At 35.4% G+C, this 16836-nt stretch overlaps 3 protein-coding genes across 6 annotated transcripts; 1 reads left to right on the top strand and 2 right to left on the bottom strand.

Annotated features, from left to right (window-relative positions):
• The first annotated feature begins 455 nt into the window (after window positions 1-455).
• Window positions 456-8468, top strand: LOC140972728 (uncharacterized). Its single transcript, XM_073435110.1, has 10 exons — window positions 456-1241; window positions 1339-1437; window positions 1598-1809; window positions 2617-2810; window positions 3448-3553; window positions 3649-3965; window positions 4588-5022; window positions 5717-5798; window positions 5894-7453; window positions 8090-8468. The coding sequence occupies exons 1-10, from the start codon at window positions 1174-1176 to the stop codon at window positions 8239-8241; spliced, it is 3225 nt and encodes a 1074-aa protein (XP_073291211.1). The 5' UTR covers window positions 456-1173; the 3' UTR covers window positions 8242-8468.
• A 1621-nt stretch (window positions 8469-10089) lies between these two features.
• Window positions 10090-11801, bottom strand: LOC140972004 (protein CCA1-like). 3 transcript variants are annotated; one of them, XM_073434473.1, is made up of 4 exons: window positions 11418-11801; window positions 11210-11267; window positions 10566-10697; window positions 10090-10450 (listed from the first exon to the last, which is right to left on the bottom strand). In XM_073434473.1, the coding sequence occupies exons 1-4, from the start codon at window positions 11543-11545 to the stop codon at window positions 10274-10276; spliced, it is 495 nt and encodes a 164-aa protein (XP_073290574.1). In that variant the 5' UTR covers window positions 11546-11801; the 3' UTR covers window positions 10090-10273. The 3 variants fall into 3 exon arrangements, 2 of the variants coding, with proteins under 2 accessions (XP_073290574.1, XP_073290575.1); XM_073434474.1 differs by having other exon boundaries at window positions 11518-11801; XR_012174417.1 differs by having other exon boundaries at window positions 10090-10242; window positions 10380-10697; window positions 11210-11801.
• A 700-nt stretch (window positions 11802-12501) lies between these two features.
• On the bottom strand, window positions 12502-15100 carry LOC140972726 (uncharacterized). 2 transcript variants are annotated; one of them, XM_073435108.1, is made up of 7 exons: window positions 15023-15100; window positions 13933-14031; window positions 13786-13848; window positions 13668-13715; window positions 13523-13576; window positions 12859-12916; window positions 12502-12757 (listed from the first exon to the last, which is right to left on the bottom strand). In XM_073435108.1, the coding sequence occupies exons 2-7, from the start codon at window positions 14014-14016 to the stop codon at window positions 12714-12716; spliced, it is 351 nt and encodes a 116-aa protein (XP_073291209.1). In that variant the 5' UTR covers window positions 14017-14031; window positions 15023-15100; the 3' UTR covers window positions 12502-12713. The 2 variants fall into 2 exon arrangements, with proteins under 2 accessions (XP_073291209.1, XP_073291210.1); XM_073435109.1 differs by having other exon boundaries at window positions 12865-12916.
• Window positions 15101-16836: the final 1736 nt, after the last annotated feature.

Below are 16836 nucleotides of genomic sequence, written 5' to 3'. Positions count from 1 at the left end.
AAACTATCACCTGAATAACATCCAATTATAAGTTATTTAAATATCAAATTATATCCTTATATAACTTAATATTTATGGCTTAAATTATTTGTTTATATAAATGAGTAGGTACTTATAGGATGATTTCAAATATTTATTTGTGAGACGTTAATATAAAAATATTTTTTTATGAATTGACTCGTCTTACAAATTGATATATAAGATAGTCTAATATGAGTTTTTTGTATTTATTATATTTATTTTTTAATATAAATAAAAATACTATATTTATGATATACTTTTTTTAATTACAAAAATCATCTTTTTTTGAAAAAGGAAAAATAATTGGTTTGGGATATTGTGACAATTCTAAATATATTATATCGGGCGTGACTTTCACGTTACCGTAAAGCGCGTGAACGATCTCCTACTTTCTGAGCGTTTATAAATTGTTTTTGCTATTACTTCTACTCGTTTCCGAAAAATAAAAATCATTTCTTCCACGCTCTTTCCCCCGTTTTACAAACAAAACCTAAAAATACACACATATATATATACATACAGATTCGAATATGTATTCACCGATACATACATGTATCAATAGTTAACGCACATACGCGTGGATGTGCTGGTGAATTTTGTGATTCTGACTTTATTTTGATCGAAAAGTATGAAGAAAAGATTGAGGGAATTTGGTGCCGTTGTTTTTGTTTTCCGTATCTCTATTTTCGTTCTTGCAGCCGAACACTGGGTTTGAGATTTTGTATAGATAGATTGTAACTGTAGCCGAGGTTTTAAAATTTGTTGATAGATGGGGTTTAGCATTCTAGGTTTAGGATGATTAGGGGTTGATTTCCAATTTTTTGTATTGGATTTGATGGTATTGGGATATGGATTATTACTGAGCTGGATCAGTTGGTGAATTTTAGCTTGCAATTAGTTTCTTGAGGTGGTGTTGCTGTGTTTTGGAACGCTGTCAGCATGGACTTGGTTATGTGCTGTATTGGGTCTCCACGAAACGAAGGGGCTTATTTTTAAGTGAGGAAATTTGATGTGACTTGTTTGAGTCCGGGATTTACTTACCTTCGGTCTTTGGTTATACTCAATTGGATTAGATTTGGTGAATTCGAAGAGATTGTGCCTGAGATTCATTTTTAGCTTGTGGAAAAGTTATATGCGATTCTGAACTGCAGAATGAGTGTAGAAAATGAATATCAAAGCTGTCCGCACAATGCTTCTGGAAATTTCGGAGTAGTTTTAAAGTAATTACCTTACTTTTTTTATCTGCTGATTTTGTTTATCCCTGGTTTTTAATTATATTGTGTTTGGGATTAATACCAGAGTGTTTTGATGATTCAGGGAGCCTAAACTATCATATACGAGGGAGTTTCTAGTGTCTTTGAACAATTTGGATATCTGCAGGAGGCTGCCAAGTGGATTTGATGAATCACTGCTGAGGTGAGAATTGAATGCTGGTTACATCATGGAAACCCAAAAATAATATTCTTAGTGAAGTTTATTGTGTTACTTGTTCGGAATTTCTATCTTCTTTTTACACATGTTGTTAACTATTGACCATCGTTGTTTTAACTATGTATATATGTTGAATTTGAGGTAGTGAGTTTGAGGGCACCTCAGAGAGCATACCAGATCGACCAAGAATTCCTGGGAGCTTGCCCTTGCAGAGTTTCAGACGGAGCCAGTATGACTCATCTCCACCCGCTCAAGGGGATTCTGGTAACTACTCTAGGAGCATCAATGGAAAATGGGAAAGCCGTTCGTCAGGAAGGAGTGATCGAGACAATGGATCTCAATTTGACAGGGATTCAGGTTCTGTTCTACATTTCTTCATAAGTTTAAAAGATGAACGGTTTTATGCTGTCAGCCATACACTGTCTCCATAAGTAGTCTTAGTATTTCGGTTAAAAGGTTACACGACATAATAAACTTGTTTTTGGGGTTCGTTTAGCCTTAGTACTTTGAGAGGAAACCTTGGAACAGGCTATTAGTCAATGCCCATAATGTAGCTAATGTCTGCATTACAAGTCGGATGAAGGTTCATGCAACACATTTCTGTAGGTGAGTGAAACTTGTCCAACGTAGAGTCGTAGACAGCCATGGGCTTTGCCTTCTCATGGTGTGAGCTCTGTTATATGTTGCACAGTTCTACACTTCTACTTATATACTAGTTTTGAGTTGGACTCCTTAATTGAGGATATGTTATAGCATATTTATAGGATATGTTATAACATATTTATACTGGTCTGTTGGTTACTTTAATTTTCTAATGTAGGGATAAATACGTGCTTGCATTACTTTGAGGTCTACTTGAGAGGTCTACATGGACCAGTGTTCAAAAGCCATACTTGTAATCTTATAACACTACCTACTTTGGTGTTTGATGTCCGGACTGCTTGATCTTGAACTATGAGAAACAGAGAGTACTTCGAGTGGATGATTGCAAGGCATATTTTCTATCCTATATTATCTTGTTCTTGGTCCAAACCTTCTGGTGAACTTTTGTTCTTTTCTAATTGTCTGTTTATCCTCGTGTCCTTTTAAGAAATAACAAATATTTTTGGTCTCTTCATTTCTGGGTAATGTTTTCAATATTTTTATTCATCATTAATCATACAGAATCTGGAAGGCGTATTGGGAATCAAGCTCGAGGGTCTTGGCAAACTCATGAACATGATGGGCTTCTTGGAAGTGGTTCATTTCCGAAACCATTTGGAAACGTGTCTGGGATGTCAGCTGCAAAGATAAGAACAAATGAGCACTTTCAACTTAGCAAGAGCAATGAGCCATACCATCCTCCACGACCATACAAGGTCAAGTAAACGTGTACACACAACAACCATATGTGTCATTACTAAAATATTCATTTAATAAAAAATGTCATAAAGATCTATTTTAGTACATTTGTTGCTCATGATAACTACCGTATCTCATGCACTTTGCAATTATTTTTAAAATTACTAAATTATTTCTTTATCTTTATCTTTATCTATACTTTGAATATATATCCGCGTCACTTCTAAAATAATAAAAATTATTATAAAAATAATAAATTTCAAAATAACAAAATGTATCATATTTAAATAAATATTAAAAACCTGATAAAAATTATTTCTTAAGTTTTAAATTTTAATATAGCCTCTAAATTTTTTACCAAATTATTTAACACCCAAAAATTATGCACACGTCTTGTGCGAAGGAATATAAAACACCAAAAAAAATTCATATATATGCACGCATCCGTACCCATGGGTACCAAATTATTCAACAGTTTCCAATAGCTCATTTAGTCATTTTCACCCAGGTAGTATTGTTTAAAAAATTTATCTTAGCTTTTTCCTTTTTCCTGTATGGTATTTCTGTTAATTATTGGATTTATTGTAATTCTCATGCCAATAGATTATCTGTGTATGCCTGTTACTGATCTTGTACGACTTCTAATTATTTCAGGCTGTGCCTCATTCAAGAAGAGACACAGACTCCTACAACGATGAAACTTTTGGTTCAATGGAGTGCACTAGTGAGGATAGAGCAGAGGAGGAGAGGAAGAGAAGAGGTATTGTTTTATTATTTTTTGGAATCGTATAGCTCTGTGTAATTATTGTATCCTTTTTCTAATTTATTTTCTGTTACAATCCCATTTAAATTCAGCCTCTTTTGAGATGATGAGGAAAGAACAGCAAAAGGCTTTTCAGGAGAAGCAAAAATCAAATCTGGAGAATCAGAAAGATGGTATCTCAGACCTTTTGGAAGATTTGGATGACAGCAAAGAGGAAAGAGGACATTTTGTGAGGAAAAATGAATTGGATGTCTCTGCTGCAATTCCGATAATCAGTAATGATCTTGAGAAATCTACTTTTGCTTTACACTCTCCTGCATCTAGACCACTTGTTCCTCCTGGTTTTCAAAGCAATGTTCTTGATAAGAATTCTGGTGTGAAATCTTTGATTCTTCCTCCTTTGTCAGAGGTATGATAGTTCGACTTTTCCTTTCTATATTATTTCTTTGATTAAAAATACCGATATGCTTTGGAACAACTTCAAGTGATTTTCATAACATTCATGCTCTCATTCATGGACTTTTTTTATATGGATTTGTGTGCTCTTTAACGTGTGTGATTAGATCTCTCTTTGTCTGGTGATAGGATGTTTTGAGGTGGGATACAAATCCGTTCTTTCTTTATGTGACTACCTCTTTGATATGTGCTGATTGAATTGTTAACTTGGGTAGTTGGCATTTTTTCGTTTTGAGGTGGGATATAAATCCGTTTTTTCTTTATGTGACTACCTCCTTGATACGTGCTGATTGATTTTTTTAACTTGGGTAGTTGGAACTTTTTCGTTGCAAACTAATGGCCTCAATGAAGATAAAGGAGTAACCATTTATTAACTTTACTTTATGTCAACTGTGATACCCTACATGATTCCCCAGCCTTCCCCCTTCCCTTTTCTTTATGTCCCAGTTTCCCTTGTGTATGGGAGGTTTCTCTGAGGTTCTGTTCATACTATTTTTCTTTGAATTTTAGACCCATGTCACAAAACCAGTGAAATTGGTTGTTCTGAATAGTCAGATCTATTTTGCATTTTATAGGTCAGGAAACCTGTAACTGGGGTAGGCCTCTCTGAATCTGAAGCCAACCTTATCCAAAACAATACGAAAGATGATTTAGAGCAACAGCTGTCTCAGGAGATCAATTTAGTTGATGGGCAGCCTGCAGAGAAAATGAAGTACCCTCACCTTTTAAACAAAGATGACACTATGAATTTACGCCCAACTTTGGATGTGCCCCCCACAAAATATGGCATGAAAGATAGTATATTCCACAGCTCTAGTCATTTCAATTTTCATGGAACCCTGGATGACTATGGGATAGTCGAACTTGATGCCAAAGTATCAGATTATACCGATGCCAAAGTATCGGAGGACATTGTTAGCGAATCCAATCAAAATTATTCAACTTCAGCATTGGAGAACTTTTTCGGCAGCACATTATCCATGAATTCCGGTGGTTCTACTTCAGCAGAGGTTATTCAAATTTAATCGCATCTCTGTTGCATGTGTCCTATTTGATTCCTGCAATCTTTCTGTAATTTTACATCTCACTGGTTTTCAGGACGATTGATTATGTTTCTTTAAATTTAAAGTAGCTAATATGTATTCATAAATTTGAAAACCAGGAACTCCCTTTTCTCTTTAAGGAAATTTTGTGCGGAGCGATATGCACACATGAGCGATGCAATGGCTTGTGAAAAATTTTGATATTCACAAAATGTCCCTTTATTTTTCCTATCCCATTCTGATCCCTATGCTGTTACCCTTCTTGATTCCATCACGTATTTGTTTTTTTTACAATGTACTCCATCACTATTCTTGCATTTTCTTTTTTACCTAAAAAATTAATCATATGCCTGTGGAACTAGTAGAAACCTTTTATAATGTTTTACTTACCAAATTTTATATTAAAACAGATGTCATTGTCCGTGCAAGTTTTTTCGTGCTTATGTTTACCAATTTATGAGTTGATATAGTGTTGTTCTTGTTGATTTATTCGGTCTTGTGCATTTTTTCCGATAATCAGTCTTCCAGTCTTTCTTGATTGTAGTTGGGTATGTAAGGTGATTAATCACTTCTAGGTCCAAAAAAAGGCTGTTTAATAATCTTTTCATGTGATTTTGAGTAGTGTGAACTGTTACTCTAATTTGGATGTATTCTTGTTCAGCATCATGATAGTAAACCTGATGATACATGGCGCCCCGACTCTGTCCCGTCTTCAAAGTTTGCCCAATGGTTTTTTGATGAAGGTGTGATGGTTAAGTACTTCACTTTCAATATTGTTAAAGTTCTGTAGCTGTTGTGTTGATTTGATTTTCATTTTTCTATCTTCAAAATCTCGCAGAAGTAAAGTCTGTTGATGTGTCATCAGGGAGGCCAAATGATTTATTATCACTAATAGTCGGTGGTGATAAAGGTAGATGCCAAGTTTCTGACTCAGAAGCAGCTGAGCGTTTTGCACCTGATTTCTCCTCCAAAACATCGGAACAATCCGATCAGTCTAAACTAGACATCACGTCTATTGATAATGGTGTCTATAACCAGCTAAGCATTAATAACGATGAGGAGACTATTCCTGCCGTGCTTACCTGTGAAGACCTTGAACTGATAATTCTATCAGAGTACAGTGCAAAAAGTACATCTGGGCTCTCAGTCCTAAAAGGTTCGAGCTCAAGTAGTCCAAATACTGAACGACAAAGTGCGCAAGTTGATGGTCATGCATCTGTACACCTGCTTTCTCTTTTGCAAAAGGGAACTGAACAGGGTGTAAACTCTGGTGTGGATATTAATTTTGGAGAGAAAATATCAGGTTCTCAAGAATACAATGTGGAGACAACAGTCAATATGCCTAAATGGGAAGAGAACAGTGATGTTCCCAGTTCGGTTAATACCCTGACACTTGAAACACTCTTTGGAACTGCTTTTATGAAGGAGCTACAATCAGTTGAAGCACCTGTTTCTGTCCATGGGGTATCAATCGGGTCTGCTCAAGTTGATGCGCCTGATCCTCCTGGATTACCCTTTCCAGCCTCAGATAATGGCCTTTCTTCCCCTAGACGCAACAAATTTGGCTTGCAAAGACCAAGTCATGACTATGGTATTTCAGCTTCAAATCACAAACAGCAGACAAAGCTGACTAAGGCTGAGAACTGGAATGACTATGATGGTTCCCTAACTGATATAACTTCATCAAAGCATCATACAGAAGCAGCTCCAATGCACATTGGGTTTCAAGAGGGTGCTGAAACTCAGCTACCTGAATTGAACTCCTTTTCTTCAAGCGATCCTCGTGAACACTGGATGTCAAACTTTATGTCAATTGGTAGTTCGAGTAATAATGTGAACTCTTCTTTAGATGGACATGTTGATATCATGGACAAACTGGCGGCTATCAGTTCTGTTAAAGATCACCAACTCATGGGAGGCTCGGAAAAACGGCACTTTATACGTGATCCTTATGAACAAGTGGAGCCTCACATTCCCTATCGCAGTCTTCAGATGCAGCAATCTTTGCCACGGTTTCAGATGCCACAAATGTCTCAAGTGAGGCCATTATATCATCACTTGGAGTCACATCCTGCTCACATGAATCCCCAGATGAAGTTACGGGGTCCTGAAACCGTGTTTAATCACGATTCTCTAGTCAATCGTCAAATTCAGTCAAACATGACCCGACCTTTTCCTCACCAGAATGTTAGGTTTGCAGGATTTGAGATTCCATCACATCATTCAGCTTTGCATCAGCAGATGCAAATGTCGGGAAACCATCCTCCTCACTTGTTACCTGACTTTTCAAGGGGTGGCAATCAAGCAGCTTACTTTTTGCCAGAAGTTAATAAGATGCAAAATTACTCTTTTGGGCATCATGCACCAAAAATTGGCAGCCATGGGGTGCCTTTTACAGGTAAATCTTTTACGAATCTTATGTTACCACTATAGGTGAAACTGGGGTGACTGTCTTGTGTTCTTAACTTGAGTTTACAATAGGTTAGGGTCTTAGGGATATGTCCATTATTCCAACTTCAATGTATGAAGAGAACTGTAAAAAACAGTTTATCTACTGGTGGCCATTACGTTGTATATTTTTATGGGTTGTTCTTGTGTGTCATTTCTCCTAAAAAATATCGATAAGAATGAGTAGCTGAACTTGTGAACTTATAAGAATAACAAAGAATTTTGCTTGGTTACTATATCTATAGGAGTTTCTGTTTTATGCATTATTTATTTTTTTATATTAAAGATCTAAATTAAGAATTTCTTCTCCCAGGAAGCAGTTCATGATGTACAAAATTGCTAATTTTTGAGCTCTTAGCATGAGCAATTAGTTATCGTTCTCAGCCTACACTCCTGTAGTTATTTTTCATCATTTGTTTCCTCTAGTTCCTAGGTGACCTAGCTATTACTGTTGTATATGTCTCAGTAACTTGCCATAGAAAACATCGGTTACTCTTCAAATACTTATTGGTAGTAACATAGTCATTTTCTTTGAAGTTTTAGAATCCAAATTTCAATCTGATTTTTGCGGTTGAATTGGCTTCAGATATCAATTCCGGAGGCAATCCTTCTGAGTCTTTTCAGATGTTAATCGAAATGGAGCGTCGTGCGAACTCAAAGCAGTCCCACCCTTTTGCTACTAGCCATAACCGTGGAAGTCATGGGTACGAACCAGACTTGGATTTCCAATATAGATAGTTGAACATTATCACACATGGAAGGGCGAGCTATGTTGATATTGGAAAATGCCATATTTGCCATTGCAAAACAGTTGGTACCCACCATCTTGGTGAGCAAACTTGTAGAATATGGTTTCATTCCTCTGTAACTTGAATTTATATTGAGAATGGGATTGGAGAATACAAGAACTTCCTCACTTTGTTATGGATATGATGATTGTTACAGTCGAATCTTACTTTCTCTTATGTTTCCTGTTATATTTCTTTGTTTAGCTAAGCCACAACTGTTGAATGCTAAGTTAGAGCTGGTCTTTCTTTCTAGTTATGTAATTAAAGATCCATTTATGTATGATGAATCGACGCTCTGAGCAAATTTTCTATATTGTAGATTGAGCACAGAACACGTACTTTTGTTTAGGCTAATTTTAGTTTTTAGAATGCATCCTTGTGAAAATCTTGTATTCAAAACATGTCATTGCATTATTCAAATCCGCACGCTCATTTTTAAACAATTTTTGGACAATTGGACTCTCATTTGGCCCAAAAACAACTTAAGCTAAAGGTTTATTGTCTTGGGTCCTTCACTTTGTTTTTCGTTTGAGTTTGAATTGAGAACGCTGACACTTATTGTTCCATTCTCAGATGGACTTGGTTCCGTTTAGAATTAGTGCATGGAATTTCTCTTCAAAACAGGTTTGGTAAACAAAGCAAGGTCAGAGCATTAGAGTTGTAGGAAAATATTCTTAGGAAGACATGACATTGGCTTTGTTGGGCCCAACTATGACTCTCATAGTTTTGAGGCTTCCTGAGTAACGATAATCTATTCTCGTCTGTTTTCCATTTCTGGGTTAATGAGAAGAGGGAAGGGATTTTTCCTTCTGTAATCTTTTGGGTTTAAGTTTGACTTTTACTCGCTGTCAATGACATGCTTTTGCTGTGAATTTGGACTTTCCCAATAATATACGAGAATGGAAGACGAATCTACGTGTCCTTATTTTGGACCAGGTGAGCCCCCAAGGATTCACAGGTTGCATGACAATTTTAAGAATTTCAACACATTTGAGGGGGTGAGCTATTTCCGTAATCTCCTTGCCCCATTTTAGTTATCTTCTTTCGACTTGCAACTTGTAAGATGAAATCCCCCCTTGTTTAGAGGTAAAACTCAACGTTCTTTGTATGCATTTACTTATATACATGCAGCTGAAGTTATATAGTCACATCTCCAGCATCTCGGCAATCCTTAGTAGTTTTCTTTTTAGTAAAATCTTTTGAAATATATATTGTTTTCTTGAAATAACCAAAAAACCTTGAAACATGTTACCTGTAGATGACTTATTCTAAAATTTTGCATCAATTTATTCGCTTAGTATATAAAATGATGAGTTGAGAACTATATAATATATCAAATTTGATGATCTCAATCAATTTAAAATGCAAATAACTTTTAAAAATCATGTAAATGTAAAAAAAATTACTTTACTTAGAAATATTACAGGATAAAAAGTTTATTTTAAAGAAAAATTAGCATATATTTATTTAAGCTAGAGTTGATTTCATTTACTCACATTGACATGATACATTACTCTTTACATTTTTTATTTATTAAGCAATATAAATTTTATTATTATTAATTAGAAATGAGAATGTATATTTTCATAAATTTTTTAATTCAAATTAATATAGTACAACTTTGAAATCAACATATAAAACTAAGCATACATATTGATACATTTATGGACAATATCCGCCTCAAATGTGGACTGCAAAATGCTCATTCTCTCTCAGGGGCAGACCCCAAACGAAGGGTTAAATGTGATGATTTAATATATATGGCATTTGGAATTTTTTGAAAAATCCAGCACCCAAGAAGTAAAACAGTAAATAAAACCCAAACAAGAGGATAGGCTGCGAGATATCAGAGTAAAGCATCCATAAGTAAACCAAAATCGATCCACCACTCGTTGCGTGGTTAGAGCTGCTACATTTTTAACCATGGTACCACCAGATGTTCCAGTATTATCTGAAACACAGGGACAATGATTTCACCAGCACTAATTTAAAAGAAGACGGAACAGCAACAGAAACAAACCCCTTGACAAATGCTCTGTTTCCATCCAAGGAGACAAAATGTATACTGCCAACTGGATTTGAACGTACTGATAACGAATCGGGCTGTGCACCACACGCAGAATCGAGAACTGCAGCTGATGATTGCAACACTCCTGTAGCTAGAGAAATAGCTGCATTGGTTTATATTCAAATACGGGCACAAAGTAATTGAATTTGACAAGATATCCAGCACAAAAAATCAAGACATGCGTGGATAAACCAGAATATGCTCACCATTTTTTTGAAGCTTTGTGTGGATAAGGATGATTTGCTTTTCTCTTTGGACGTGGCCCGTGGGGGAGGTGCATGTTCACTTTTTCCATTCTTCAGCACCTTCAGAAAATATTTCTGGGCGTGGCTACGAATCTGCAACGCGTGCACATCGTTTAGTCTATGAAATAACAGTCAGCATGACAAACACAGAAAAATCCTTAAGATCAGATTTCACCAAATATCATGTTTAAGTGTGATATTTTCGCCAACACGGTAATGCAGCAAGTAAACTCTCCTACAAGGTTCAATCCTCCAAATCGTAACCGTACTTCGGCTACTTAAATACATGCCAGTGTGCTCGGCATTTTTACATTTGTCTGGGAAAAAACAAGAACTTCGAGGCAATATATTCGAGCAAACACTAGTTTAACAACTGAGTTGATACCGCATTCTGTAGCCTAGAACCTCCTATGATGCAAAAAACAGGCCATATGAAACACGACAAAAAAATTCAACATTGCAAAGTGACCTTAAATTATCAACAAAGAAGTCAGTCAGAATGAGGGTTAACAAATGATTGAAGGGATTGACGAAATTTGTAAATTGTAACATAATCAAAGCATGTACACAAAGACCGTTGAATTGCGATGTAGCTAAAGGTTTACCTGCATAACAGTTTTTGACCCAACAAATGCCTCAATCGTCTTCCAGTCACGGTCAAATCTGGATAATAGTTAAGTAAACCAAAAACGAAGTACAAACAGCACGTGTAAAATACCATAAAATCTTTCATTCGCCTTCGATTTCATTACTTTTCCTTCTTAAAGTAGGAAACATATAAATCTTTAAAGTATATACGTGCAATTCAGATACACTTTAGATGATAACCTCCTCCCTTCCAACTTAAAACGATCAAGTTCGGTGAGACATAAAAGTAGGAGTCTTTTGGAACCTAACCGTGACACACACTTACAATTGAAGGGCTTCAAGAAATTGGTCATGCTCCTGCTCACTCCAGCTCTCTCTGGATTTAGTAATAGTGTATGGCTTCCGGGTCATCTTATTCGGGTCCTCGAGGACGAAGATTCAAGCAAATGAGCATTGATCCAAGTTCTCATGGGATCCCCGCCCTATATAAAAACCGTAGAAGTGGGTAAAATCCTGAGACGGGGAGGGATTGGGATACACTGACACCATGTGTGATCAGTCCAACAAAACGCGAAGCAATTGCGGTCCATGCTAACATGGGAGAGGGAGACGACGTGCACATCGTGACCGTACACGTGGCGGGCGGGAGAATTGATGACTAGCTGGGCTGGTAACACATTATCGTTAGTCAATAAAAATATTTAAAGTAAAACAAGAACAATATTAGGAAATCTACATTTGATGACCAAGATAGTATTTAATAATATAAATATAATATAATTAACTGACATACGGCTATCTCACCAATAAATTTCACAACACAGAATAATCATGTCATTCGATCTGTTCTTACGTTTAATTAATACCTCTGGGGTAGAAACAAATTCAATGTATGCGAATTTAAATATATTTTGTATTGATTTATTAAGAAGTGATAGAGGTGTCCGTATCGGAAGAAATCTGAATGTGGTTGGCTGATAGCTATTGGAAATTTGGAACATCAAATTTTGCCCCCTCTTTTTTTTTATTAGGAAAGACTAAAGAGCACGTTCCACATCCACAGTAGCACCATATTATATTATGACAACTTATGCCACGCTTTAAATATCGAGTGCTTCCTCAAAAAAAAAAAAATTTATATATCACATTCCACTCAAAAAAGAAAGATAGTTTCGTATCTACAAAAACATCATAAAACAGACCCAAGCATAGCATGAGTATGTGGATCTCAGGTTAGTCCTGCAACAATTTCAATACCTAGAGAATAAAATAGGGAAAAAGAAACAGAAAGTAGGGGGGCATAGCAGAGGGCCTGAAACATCAACTTCTATACTGAGTGTTCATTTGACAGTAGTAAAGTAGTCTACAACAAAAGTAAGATGGGATATAAGATTGGTCAATCTGGAAAAAACATAGCAGCCGAAAGTACAACTCCACGAGCAGGTATTGACTGATCATCATCATTTATTTATTTCAGCATACACAAATTTTCGATCTCCCCCGTAACCACAAGATCAAAATTCATGAACTTGGGGTTCCATCCTCTGGTTGGGCAGTATTTCCGTCTACGCACAGAAACAATTTCTCCCTCAGCATACAGGTGATATCTTTTATACAGCATTTCTCTGGTAAAAGCTGAAACATGGAAAAATAGCAAATCATGCACCTTCACCTTCTGATGGAGCGCAAGGAGACTTGCGGTACCGAGTTTGCTGTTGAGTTGGCTGAACATCATATACAAATAAGTCATCATCGGTAGAAAGGTAAAAATGATCAAAGAAATTCGTCAGAGACTCTTAATGGTCAAGGTCCAATGTCAATTCTTAGAAGATGAAATTTAAAAAGTATCACGTTGCTATAAATTTTACCACACCGGAGACTCAGTGCTCAAGTGCCAAGGTCAATTCTCAGAAGATTAAATAGAAAATGTATCATGATGCTGTTAATTTACTACACAGTCCTCTTGTAATTTTTGTGCACAAGTAGGTCAATCTTAACATGCAGAGTATAAACACAGATCATAACAACTCAGTTGCAGTCACAATCAATGTCTTACCCTTCTTCATGAATACTTTTATCTTTGCTGCATCCGTTTTGGCATTGCAATGTCATTATGAACAAAATCAAGCAAGAAAATCCTACTTCTACATGGATTGGAAAGTGACTTCCAATTTTATATACCTTTGTAGCCAAATACAGATAACAAGCATTGTGCACCAAAAGTATACAAAAGTATTCACAGCAGAATATTTAGCATGGGAAGAAGAGAAGCTCTAAATGAGTAAATTTCATAATACATATCACCTATAGATTTTCATATTGATAATTACCTGTAACTTAGGCCGGAGAGCCTCGAGTGGTCCTTTTGGTTTCTCAACACCTTGCTGTGCCCATGTAACATTAGTAAATACGGGCTAAAATGCATTTCAGGTTTCAAGCATGTAAAAATAGGTGCAGATTCAAAAAAGCAAGTACCTTCCCTAGAGCCCAATCAGCAGAATCAAAATAAGCACGCTCATGATCCTGGCATCATAAATTTACATTTCAGAAAAGAACCATCGAGATTCTTTCGGAACATATGCTGGAAGTTTACCTTAGAAATTAGTGGTGGTTTCTTGGGGATTATTCCTCCATATTTCTTCTTGACAGCTTCCTCCTGCAAATAACATTAACATAGAATAAGACTTAAATGAATAAGAAGTTGAAAAATACACCAAAATGAACGTGATGTGAGCACAACCTCCTGGTGTGTTGATGACATGGACTTGTCAGCATCCTCCATGGCACCATCTGTTTGTTCTTTTACTTCCTCAGTTCCTGACATAATCTCCCTATAAGCCTACAAAAATTCCTCCAGAACAAATCAGTGGTTTCATAGGAAAAACTAATCTTTAAAAAGTTCACTAAGTCGAGATGGAAATACCGTTTCAAAAAAGAAAAATTTATCAGTCGTTTCATAAGAAAACTAATATTTGAAAACAAGACAAAGTCAACGCATGTAAACAAATGGTATCTATATAACAGAAAAAGTTAAAGTCTTTCCACTATGAACTCGCCCATGAAATTCACGGATTGGAAAACTGATAAATTTTCAAACCTCAAAATTGATTGATTAAAGGCTGAAGAATTTACAGTTAAGGTAAAACTAATTGAACCCATGGTCAAATAGGATGTGTTCTCAAAATGTATGGTAACAATCATACACAACTACTCAAAAAAATGGAATTCCTGGTAGTTCTAATAAATCACGAAGAATACAATAAATTCCTCACAAGTCACTAGTCAAAGGTAATCGCCACTTTATGTCTTTATCAATGCTACTTTAACACACTTAACAAATTGGTAGGAAAAACTCTCCATTCTCATAAACCATATCTTATCATTCTCAATCTTCACTGCGCTCCAACAATCCAGAAGTAAACTTTTTTTCAAAGGAAAAAAGCCACAATTTGCACTATGGAGCTACATACAATTATAAGCAGTTGATTGACCAAAAAATAACTACCTAGATCGTAGGAAAGCTATCTTGTGATGCATTATCATCAAAGATTCATTCGCAGAAAAATAAATATTCACCATCCACAAAACCGCTGCCGCATATTCAGCTACGTCATTACAGATCCCGAGAGATCTCAAGAAAAATAATTAAATCAATCTTCACATAATCATACAGACGTGAAAATGAAAACAAGTTATATGTGCGAATAATTAGCAATCAATCACACTTTATGCAGAAAATTAGAGAATTAACAAACATATGAACTGAGAAAATAAGAGAATTAAACAAACATGCAAACTGAAAAATGAGAGATAAAAAAGATAAAGTTTACCTCAAGTCCGCTCCTTAGATCGATTGCGTTCGTTTCTGTGCGGGCGTTACGATTGAATCAAAATGGAGAACAAGTTACTTCAAATTGAAGAGCTAGAGGGCATGTGAGAAATTTACACATTTGCCCTTGAATATCTTTTTAAAATAATTGTATACTATTTTATCAAATGATAAATTTAAAAAGTTTATTTGAGGATGACTTTAAAGAGACAATTTGTAAAATAACCTCGGTCAATTATGTAATTAAGAAAATGATCTTCATGTGTATTTATTTAAAAAAATTATCTCCTCATATGTATTTAATATATTAATTACAAATATATCGGTTAAAAAAATAATAATGAATGCTTGCAAAATTGGGCACTTGACCATACATTGGAATTTGAAAGTCACTTTGAGTACGTATTTGGAAAAGTTGAAAAAAGTAATACAATTTGTATATTTAGGACAGAAGATGAAGTATTTATTTTAAATATATATGAAAATGAACTTAAAAAAAATTGAAAACGATGTGATTGGAAATCAATCACAAATATTAATAAAGGCAATTAACTAAAATGAAATTAATTTAAATGTGATTTAATTTAATTTATTCAAATATATTTTAATCATAAATTTGAATGCAATTTAATGATTTGCATATGATGTAAATGGATGGTTTGAATATCTATCAACGTTTAATTTACTTTCAACTCTTCTTCAATAGCTTCGTTCAATAAAGAACACAAATCTATACTCGAGCTCCGTACAGGTTGCAGGCTTACCAAAATTATCAAACAATCTATCTGGATCATTTGGCCTGATTTTTGAAAGAAATGCAGGCATCCTTGAGGCTGCAACCTACTTGTTTTGGCACCATGTTTGCACTTTTTTGCCCAAGAAAAGGTGTCATTATTTTCTTGTGCCTAAAGAAACAGGAAATATATGTTTTACACACTTCACTTCAATGCAACAAAATTCACAGCTGAGTTATAAAGAACCTAACAGCAAAACTAAGAAGACTTCACTAATTTCCCAAGGATTTAAAACATTATTCAACCCTCATTTTCATGCATTCAACTTAAACCAAGCTCAAACATAGTTCAACCCAATTCCAAGTCATGATTCAAAAGGTTTGTTAAGAAAGTTTGAGTACTAAGTATATAACTCTGACCAATCAATCTGAAATAAGAACATTCAGTCAATTTCACAATTTGATGAAACTACTTGATTGATGAACGAGTGTTGAATTCTTGTTTTCATTTGTAATAAAGTAGCTAGGAGAATGAGTTTACCAATGATGATTGATCAAGAGTTCTTAGGACTATGATTCTACCACCTCTTCCATCAGCTCCGACAGCAATTAAATCACCTGTTGCATGCTGAATACCTTCTTGCACCATTTCCCCAAATGCCAGTTGGTTCCATCAGGGCCAAGTAACAAACCAGAGAAGCCTGGAAATTGACATAAGCTTTAGTTGATTTGGTTTACTACAACTGTATGGCTCCATGTCTTCATTGCCTTCTTCTGAATTTTCTTTCAAGACAACAAACAAGCCCTATCAAAACATGGATGTAAAATATACACAGTTAAAATTCTCTAGTACGCGTGATGTCAAAAAAAACACCTATACAAAAAAGTTACTGAATAAAATAAGTAACAAGTATATACATAGACGTCAATACGTCATGCTATCCTCATTCCTATGTCACGCACATCACCACCCGGCAGCCGTTGATCACATGCTATTTACTGTGCAGAGCCGTTTATTTTCTTCGAAAAGGTCAATCTCGTGAAAAATATCTGTCAGACATCCCGTTTTATATTTATATATA

Source organism: Primulina huaijiensis, chromosome 3, assembly GCF_012295235.1.
Source record: "Primulina huaijiensis isolate GDHJ02 chromosome 3, ASM1229523v2, whole genome shotgun sequence".
Taxonomy (NCBI): domain Eukaryota; kingdom Viridiplantae; phylum Streptophyta; class Magnoliopsida; order Lamiales; family Gesneriaceae; genus Primulina; species Primulina huaijiensis.
Note: the sequence above shows the minus strand (reverse complement) of the source record. Positions and strands in the feature narration are given on the sequence as shown.